The sequence below is a fragment of a genome, unplaced genomic scaffold, assembly GCF_019419815.1.
Source record: "Pyrus x bretschneideri cultivar Hongxiangsu unplaced genomic scaffold, Pyrus_bretschneideri_v1 Contig28, whole genome shotgun sequence".
Classification (NCBI taxonomy): Eukaryota; Viridiplantae; Streptophyta; class Magnoliopsida; order Rosales; family Rosaceae; genus Pyrus; species Pyrus x bretschneideri.
Genome location: NW_025999590.1, coordinates 5,219,348 through 5,229,277, shown reverse-complemented (window position 1 = coordinate 5,229,277; position 9,930 = coordinate 5,219,348). Strand labels below are relative to the sequence as shown.

The window sequence follows — 9,930 nt, the reverse complement described above, 5'->3', positions numbered from 1 at the left end:
AATAGTATAAATGTTTTTTTTTTCAAACAACAGTTTTAATGTTGATTAGTAGTAAATCGTTGAATCTGTTTTTAAAATGCATTTTTTTTTGTTTGTTTTTAAAATGCATTAGTGTAACTCAAATTAAGAAGAGTTTGGGAGCGAGGGTAAGGGGGCCAAATTAAGGGCATAATTCAGGGACTAGGATTATCTCCTCTCCTGTTCTTATCCCTTCCATCTCTTATCTCTTATTCTCTATTTTATCTTTCTTTTTGTATAAAAAATTAATATAAGATATTAACGTGATTTAACCGTCACTGAAAATCACTCTTATTCTCTATTCCACAATCCAGTTGGAGTTTTATCTCAATCTTTCTTATCAGAGTGGCAAATCAGATTTTGGGCCAGACTCATCACTCTACTAGAATAGCACTTGCACACAACAGTGTGCCAAGTAAGCTCTGTTCCTCACTCAACTCAAGTTTGAAATCTGGATCCACACCCCACACCCACAGCAGCAAAATATTTTTATTTGTTTATTAAAATGAAAGAAAACAACAACATGTCACGCTGCAGCACTCGAGAAGATACATTAAAAATAAATATAAAAAAACAACATAAGATTCTTTACTTGACTAACCTGGGATAATATTTAAAATATCAACATCAGTAAAAATATTGATATATAAATTTATAAAAAATATCGACGAATATGTCTAATATTGCTATCATTGTCAGTTGATTTAGATGAAAATGATGGAATTTAATATTTTCTTCAATATTTAATAAGTGTGTAAAAAATATTAACGATATATGTTGATTATAACTTAAATTTCTCGCTTCCATACTTTTTTTTCTTATGAATTTTGGATATTTCTATAAAAATATCGAGCCTATCAAATAAATTTTAAACACTGCTGTTTCTGATAAATGCAATATATATATATATATATATATATATTTGATATTCACATTTATAACCGTTACTATCGGTTTATTTTTACGGTTACATGGGCATATTTATACTTGTAGAATTGTATAAATAATTAACCATAATCGTAATTGTAATGGAGTTTTAACGAAACATTCCGGTACTGTTCACTTTTAACGAAAATAACATTTTTACTCTAAAAAATCACTGCTGATACTATTCACTTACGACACGTTTTTGTCATTTTGATTAAAACATAAAGTTTTCAAAACTCTTTTCATTAGTTTTTCTAAGTTTTAATTGGTATTTGATAACCGCATTATTTTACCCATCATCAATTGAAACTCTATTCCTAGAGCACAACCAACCTTTGTCGTCTTGCAATTCCATGTGTTAGGCCATCTTCAACCGAACGAGAGCTAGAGGGTTCGTTTTAGTCATTTGGCTCTCTAAGATATTAATATTTTAATGTACAGTACAAGGCTATATTTGCCTCCATCTCCAATCGAGGGTCATATAGCTTGTTTTAGCCCTGTAACAAAAAACCGTCTCCGATCGAGGGCTAAAAGGCTATAGGGTCAAACATAATTTATTATTTAAATTTAAAAACTATAACTTAAATTTTAAAAAGGGTGAAAGTTATGTGAAAAATGGTGTAGAAATGACTTAGATATTTATAGGAAAAAAAATGTCCAATTTTTTAAAAAAATTAAAAAAAAGTTTGGGAAAAAAAAGAGAGGACAATACTGTCGGATATATTCGACAGAAAATGTATTAATAATGAAAAATCCAGCCAGGCCATTTTTTGTCCTGTGAGGCTCACGAGCCTTTTGGTCTAATTTTTGGTTGGAGATGATTTTCGGGCTATTTTTTATCCTTTGTCCTTATAGATCCTTCAGTTAGAGATAGTCTTAAAATATCTGGATCCACGCAAGAGGCTACGCGCGTCCAATTAGCAATATTGGATGTAATAAAAAAGTTAAATACCCAATTAGTACGTTGCCAAACACGATTTCAGAGAGACTCAAAATTTCAGTCCTTCAGTCCTCTCTGTCTTCTCTCACTCTCTTCCAGGTCCAATGGACTCTCTCACCCTCTTTTGTACGGGCGCTCTCCTCGCCGGCGGGATCTATTGGTTTGTCTGCATTCTCGGCCCCGCCGAGCGAAAGGGGAAGCGCGCCGTAGATCTCTCCGGTGGCTCCATCTCCGCCGAGAAAGTTCAAGATAGCTACGACAAATATTGGTCCTTCTTCCGCCGCCCAAAAGAGATCGAAAGGGCTGAGAAAGTCCCCGACTTTGTAGACACCTTTTACAACTTAGTCACCGATATTTATGAGTGGGGTTGGGGGCAGTCCTTCCACTTCTCCCCGCACATCCCCGGTAAGTCCCACAAAGACGCCACGCGCCTCCACGAGGAGATGGCCGTCGATCTCATCGATGTCAAACCCGGAGACCGAATTCTCGACGTCGGATGCGGCGTGGGTGGCCCTATGCGTGCCATCGCGGCCCACTCGCGGGCCAACGTCACAGGGATCACGATCAACGAGTACCAGGTGAAACGCGCGCGTCTGCACAACAAGAAGGCCGGCCTCGACTCGCTCTGCGAGGTCGTATGCGGCAACTTCCTCGAGATGCCGTTCCCGGAGAACAGCTTTGACGGCGCGTACTCGATCGAGGCGACATGTCACGCGCCGAAGCTGGAGGAGGTGTACGCCGAGATCTTCCGGGTTCTGAAGCCGGGGGCTCTGTACGTGTCGTACGAGTGGGTGACGACAGACAAGTACAAGGGTGAGGACGCTGAACACGTGGAGGTCATTCAAGGAATCGAGAGAGGGGATGCCCTGCCGGGACTCAGGAGCTATACGGACATTGCGGAGACGGCGAGGAAGGTCGGGTTCGAGGTGGTGAAGGAGAAAGATCTGGCCAAGCCGCCGGCGCAGCCGTGGTGGAGTCGATTGAAGATGGGGAGGATCGCCTACTGGCGCAACCACATTCTGGTGACGGTGCTCGCCGCCGTCGGAATTGCACCAAAAGGAACCGTGGATGTGCACGAGATGCTGTTCAAAACCGCCGACTTTTTGACCAGGGGCGGCGAAACCGGAATCTTTACTCCGATGCACATGATTCTCTGCCGGAAGCCCGATACAGCCAAATCATCTTAATTTCCGGTATCACCGGTCCACCCCCGCGTCACTATAGCTCCTTTTTGTTGTTTGTCTTGTTTTAATTATCTTTCAAATCTAGGTTTTGTTTTCCTTTTCTTTTATTTTTATTTGTTTACTTAACCTGCTAATTTATTATCATTCTCTTGTATTTTTGTTTTGGAATTTTTAATTTCGTGGTTGGATTGGATCTTTTCATCTTTTTTATTAATTTCTCTGTTGAATTTGCCTTAATTTCCGTGCCTAATATCTTATGTGCATCGTCTTCTGAATTAACGTTTCAAAATTCAAAAGTCAATGTTGAATTTGAGGCACTTATGGACTATCTTGAGCCGTTAATTGCGATGCATACCATACATTAATATACTCTAACTTTTTTCATCCGATGTGATTATGGATTATTTGTGATTTAGGGATGGGAAATGAAGTGATCACTTACGTGGATCGAATACCATCACAGTTACGTTTTAGTTTAGTTATTTAATCAAATTTCAATAATTCAGATTACGGAGGAGATTGATGGATTAGAACCATGTCCGCTAGCAAGGGAGTTGAGAGATTTCACAAAGTGAGTCCGTCAATCACGAAAAATGATTTTCTTCGGATCTCATCTATCAAATTCACGAAAGGCAAATTTGTGTTGGCAGTTTGGTTGGCTGTGTGTCACGTTGCGTTTAGGTTTTAGCTACGGCTGCCCTACAAACATGCCGACATGTCTGGGCCCACACCCACCGGTTGGGTTTGGTTTGGTTTGGATCTCTCTTGGATCTGGATCCTCTCCTGAGCTAATGGAGAGGATCCTCCTCATCAATCATCGTGGGTTGTTAGATTTTTATCTAACGACTACAAATAGGAGAATTCTTTTAAAATTATAATAATTGTAACCATTGAATAAAAATCTAACGATCCACGATGATTGATGAGAAGGATCTTTTTCATTAGCTTAGCAGAGGATCCAAATCCCTCTCAACTCATCTCATCCCATCTCGAGTGTTTTCTTTGTCTTCCATGCTACTTTGCCTGCCGCTGGCAGTGCCACCAGTCTTTTCGGTTTCTTTATAATTTCTGGCACATGACATGCTACCTTGTATTTGTTGGCATACTATATTATTAATGCCTTATTCTTTTTCCTAGGTTATATATAAATATATATAAGGATGTTTGTTATTTTGCTTTTTTTTTAGCCTGCATTCATAATAGATGCTACCATTTACACACTTCTTTTATTTTTTATATTTTTTTTTAATTTTTAGTTATCGGAACAAATCAACTAAAATAACTAAGGAGAAAAGATACTCGTCGGATTTTTTTATGAGGACCTTGAAAATCTTTCAATTAGATTCGTTCATCGTGCATAATGCGGTCATTTTCGTCAGGTACTGCTTATATTTAATTTTAAATAAAAAATTTACAATAATTTCTAACTACATGATGTACGATAAACAGATGTAATTGAGGATCCCCAAAATCCTTATAAAGAGAATCCAGATCTTCACTCATAATTAAGAACACAAATTAATTAAAAAAAAAATGTATAAAAAGTATTAAAAAAATGTAGAAATAGCATTTAATAAATATCAGTGAATGTTTTAAATAATAGGGTATATTCTTCTCAATCTTTAAAGTGGCACTTTGAATTGCTTTGCTAATTTCCATATTGCCTTCTTGCCAGGAGGATGTTCTCACTCATTAAAGTGGCACTTTTAAACAAAGGAACTTTAACGAAAAGTTCCTAATACTATTTACTTTAACGAAAAATTATATTTTTACGCTAAAAAGTCAACCTTAATACTATTCACTTTACCCTTTCTTTTGTCCTTAGCGTTAAAACTCAAAATTTTCAAGTCATTTTCATTAGTTTTCCTTTTAATTAATATGGTATATTCTTTTCACTCTTATCGTGTCCACTCATTATATCTTTTACGATTAGTTTTTATCAGATACTATTTATATTTAATTTAAAATATTTTTAACTGCACGATTTACGAAGATCCAAAGATCCTCATAAATAAGATCGAAGAGGATCTTCATTCGCCTTTTTGGGGCAGTGGAAGAGCACGAGACATCTGAGTGGTGTTGTTGTCCTACTCATAGTTGGAAAATGATAATCCAACAATACTTTTTTCAAGCCATTTTAATCTGTGGTACCATTTAACTTTTTCTGCATAACAATATATGCTTAATATTTGCATTCGAGATGCCGGTCGGAGATATGGAGCAACCAAATCTCACTGAAAATCCACTTGATATTTAAAAGGGGCCCGATTCAATTATAACTTCGGTAGAAAAACTTTCCGAAACGTGAATGGTGTTCTTTTGACTAAGCCATCCAAGGCCTTTGAGTAAATTAGTAGACAGGAAAAAGTCCTGGAGATTTTTTGGGTTGTCGAATTGAAGATTCTTTTATTGATGTTTGATTTGTCAAAACTCAAGACATTGGTTGTAGTTGATTGCGTGAGTCTACCCAACTTTGGTCCAACCCAAAAATATCCAGTTTCTGGCTTATAGAAATTCGATCTAGAGAAACACTTGTCAAATGTTATTTCAAGAAGTAATGCGTCAGTTGCTAATTCGTTAATTTACTAATTGAGTTGCTATCTCGGTTGGAAATGCATTTTTCCTATGTGCCATAGCAAATCTAACGTCGCTAATCTCCACCTTCATCCCAATTGGCAACTACCATTGAAAATATCGACAACCCGATTTTTAGCCACCGCCCCCATGATCTCCATGGTCTCTCTCTGTTCCAATGGTTTTTCGATCCAATTGCTTGGAACCGTTGTTTTAACCTCATCCGTTGTTTGAATTTAATGGTAAGGATTCGTTTCTCCCGCAAGACGCCCTTATTGTAGAAAAGTTGGAATTTTTTTTTAGATAAACAATCCCAAGCAGACCATCAAACTAGAATTTAAGGTGTCGACCAAAAAAAAAAAAAAAAACTAATGAAAATGGTTTGAAAACTTTATGTTTTAACGATAAGAACAAAATAAAGAGTAAAGTGAATAATACTAAGATTGATTTTTTAGTGTTAAAACATGGCTTTTCGTTAAAGTTCAAAAAACAAAAAACGTATAATATAAGGTGAATTTCATTACTCAACAGCTTATTGTTACCTCAAACCGATTTGAAATGTACAAATAGTAGTACTATATAGAGATTATATAAGCCCAAATTTTGTGGATCAATGATTTGAGCCTACTTATGGGTTTCATGTATTTCAAAAGAGATTGAAACCACAAAATAAGATATTTTGGGCTTTACCGTACACATCAAAGAGAATGAAAGATTGAATATGACAAGGATATTTTCATAAAATGACCCTTATATATTGCCTCAGTGGATCATACGAACCACACAAAGCAGTGGCTGCTGAGATTTCAAGATAATTCCACACCAGAGTCTCCCAACACTTTCATAGGTTTAAATAAGCAAAGCAACGCAAACCAAATCTTCCTATCCTACCTTCAATGGCGACCATCACGAATTTCATAGTCAAACCCCTTTCGTCATCGCAATTTTCAATCCCAAGAACAAGTTGTTTTGTTGGTAAAGGTTTAAGTTTGGTGACGAAGCTTAAACCTTTACCAACAAAACTTGAAACAAAAAGAAACCAATTCCGCAACTTCACCATCAACGCCACAGCCACCGCCGGCACTAAAGAGGTTCAAAGTGACGAGAGAGTTCAGCGAGTGCACAGCATCCAGGAATTCGACAAGGCCCTCGAGTTGGCCAAAAACAAGCTCGTTGTCGTCGAGTTTGCCGCCAGCCACAGCGCCCAGAGCCAAAAAATGTACCCGTTCATGGTCGACCTCAGCCGCACGTGTAACGACGTAGAGTTTTTATTGGTCATGGGTGACGAGTCGGAAGACACCCGAGAGCTCTGCAGGAGAGAGAACATCGACAAGGTCCCCCACTTCAGCTTCTACAAGAGCATGGAGAAGATTCACGAGGAGGACGGAATAGACGGCGATCAGCTGAGGGGGGACGTGTTGTATTACGGCGACAACCACTCCGCGGTGGTTCAGCTGCATCAGAAGGAGGACGTAGAGAGGCTGATTGAGGAGCATAAGGTGGACAGCAAGCTGATTGTGCTTGACGTGGGGCTCAAGCATTGTGGGCCGTGTGTCAAGGTGTATCCGACGGTGGTGAAGCTGTCGAAGCGGATGGACACGGTGGTGTTTGCGAGGATGAACGGTGATGAGAATGACAGCTGCCTGCAGTTCCTCAAGGACATGGAGGTGGTGGAGGTGCCTACTTTCTTGTTCATTAGAGATGGTGAAATTTGCGGAAGATATGTGGGTTCTGGTAAAGGAGAGCTTATTGGTGAAATTCTGAGATACCAAGGAGTCCGCGTGACTTACTAGGTTAATTATCAACAAATTAGAATATTCAAGTTTAATTTTACAAAATTTGTACTTTATTTGCGTGACCAAAATATATGAAGTTGAATTAGACTTCGGATATGTTCTAGCTCAAGAAAAGAGAAATTTATTAGGGTAAAGTACAAAAAACTACCTCAACTATTGCGGTCATGACAGTTTCATACCTCATCTTTTAAAATTGACAATATCATACCGCATCTTACGAATTTGTGACAATGTCATACCTCCGTCAATTTTTCTGTTAGTTTTTCTGTTAAATGCTGACGTGGCAATAGACGGGGACCACTTTCTATTAAAAAATTAATAAAATATTATTAAAAACTAAAAAAAATATTTAATATTTTTTAAATATTAAAATAATAAATAAAAGTAAAATTAAAAAAAAAAGGGTAAAGTACAAAAAACTACCTCAACTATTGGGGTCACGACAGTTTCACACCTTATCTTTTAAAATTGACAATGTTATACCGCATCTTACAAATTTGTGACAATGTCATACCTCCATCAATTTTTCTGTTAGTTTTTCTGTTAAGTTCTGACGTGGCTTGATTCGGGACATACTTTCTATTAAAAAATTATTAAAAACTAAAAAACAATTATTTAATATTTTTTAAATATTAAAATACTAATAAAAGCAGAGAAAAAAATCAACCATCAGTTTGTCCCTCCCCTCCCCCTCCCCCCTCCTCTCTCTTCTCCCCATCTTCATTTTCTTCCCCCCACCTGCAAACCCAAAAAAATAAAAAAAATAAAAAAATTTTGAAAACCCAACAACCCTCTGCAGAAGAACAAGAAGGAGGAGGAGGAGGAGGAGGAAGAAGAAGAAGAAGAAGAAGAAGAGGAAAAAAAAAGGAGAAAGGAAAAAAAAAATTCCCCCTATCGGCGCGGAAGAAGAAGAAGAGGAAGAAAAAATAAAAAACAAATTTGAAAACCCATCAACACCCCCCTGCGGAAGAAGAAGAAGGAGAAGGAGAAGGAGAAGGAGGAGGAAGAAGAAGAAGAGGAAAAAAAGGAGGAAGGAATTTTTTTTTTTTTAAAAAAAAAAAAAAAAAAAAAAAAACCATCAACCCCCCTGCGGAAGAAGAAGGAAGAAGAAGAAGAAGGAAAAAAAAAATTATTTTTTTGAAAACCCATCAAACCCCAAATCCACCACTTTCATCCATTCTCCACATCCTCTTCCGCACCCATCCTCCACCTTCTTTGTGCACCCATCTTCCCACCGACGAGATTTGGGTTTTTTTTTTTTCTGGGTTGCAGGAGGGAGAAGAGTGTGGGTGTGGGTGTGGGGAAATTGAGTGCGAGTGTGGGGGGAAGACAAATTGGATTTTTTTTTTTTTTTTTTTTTGTTGGGATTTGCAGGTGGGGGAAGAAGATGAAGAAAGGGAGAGGAGAGAGGAGGGAGGAGGGAGGAGGGAGGAGGGGTGGGGAGGGACGAAATGAGGGTTTTTTTTTTGGCCTTTTATTATTATTTTAATATTTAAAAAATATTAAATATTTATTTTTTAGTTTTTAATAATTTATTAATAGAAAGTAGGTCACGAATCAAGCCATGTCAGCACTTAACAGAAAAACTAACAGAAAAATTGACAGAGGTATGACATTGTCACAAATTCATAAGATGCGGTATGACATTGTCAATTTTAAAAGATGAGGTATGAAACTGTCGTGATCCCAATAGTTGAGGTAGTTTTTTGTACTTTACACTTTTTTTTTTAATTTTAATTTTATTTATTATTTTAATATTTAAAAAATATTAAATATTTTTTTTAGTTTTTAATAATATTTTATTAATTTTTTAATAGAAAGTGGTTCCCGTCTATTGCCACGTCAGCATTTAACAGAAAAACTAACAGAAAAATTGACGGAGGTATGACATTGTCACAAATTCGTAAGATGCGGTATGACATTGTCAATTTTAAAAGATGAGGTATGAAACTGTCATGACCACAATAGTTGAGGTAGTTTTTTGTACTTTACCCAATTTATTAAGAACCTAATACATAGTACTCTTGAATGAGAGAAACTTTAGTAGAATTATCTTATATGGTCAACGCTTGCATAGAGTCAAACAAATTTGAGATCGAGTAACACAAGACTAAAAAGAATCTCTTGTGCTTTTTATGAGTGGCAACCTACATGTACATTATTCGGAGATCCACTATGAGGTCTTAGGTTCGACTCTCGTTAAAGACGAATTTGAATCACATTGCTAACCCATTATAAAGCTTAACTCACTCTCTTTTAGTGTAAATACTATCGTTTGTTAAAAAGGAAAAAAAAAAACACAGAAGACCAACATAGATTAAGGCTTGAAACAGTTTGTAGGCAACATTCGTTGCTAGAAAAACCAATGGGCCAAAAGCCCAAACTGACTCAGTACGATCCACCCAATTGTGTTAGTGGGTATGTCACATATTCAGAGGTTGCCTAGTCTTTTACAAAGGTTGGATCCAGTCAAAGTTGGTCAGCTGTATAT

At 37.1% G+C, this 9,930-nt stretch overlaps 2 protein-coding genes across 2 annotated transcripts; both read left to right on the top strand.

The window, feature by feature from the left end:
- The first annotated feature begins 1,963 nt into the window (after positions 1-1,963).
- On the top strand, positions 1,964-3,262 carry LOC125479305 (24-methylenesterol C-methyltransferase 2). Its single transcript, XM_048588485.1, has one exon. It carries the CDS (start codon positions 1,990-1,992, stop codon positions 3,070-3,072), a length of 1,083 nt encoding a protein of 360 aa, XP_048444442.1. The 5' UTR covers positions 1,964-1,989; the 3' UTR covers positions 3,073-3,262.
- Positions 3,263-6,421: 3,159 nt separating this feature from the next.
- LOC103927370 (thioredoxin-like protein CDSP32, chloroplastic) lies at positions 6,422-7,535 on the top strand. Its single transcript, XM_009336289.3, has one exon. It carries the CDS (start codon positions 6,540-6,542, stop codon positions 7,434-7,436), a length of 897 nt encoding a protein of 298 aa, XP_009334564.2. The 5' UTR covers positions 6,422-6,539; the 3' UTR covers positions 7,437-7,535.
- Positions 7,536-9,930: the final 2,395 nt, after the last annotated feature.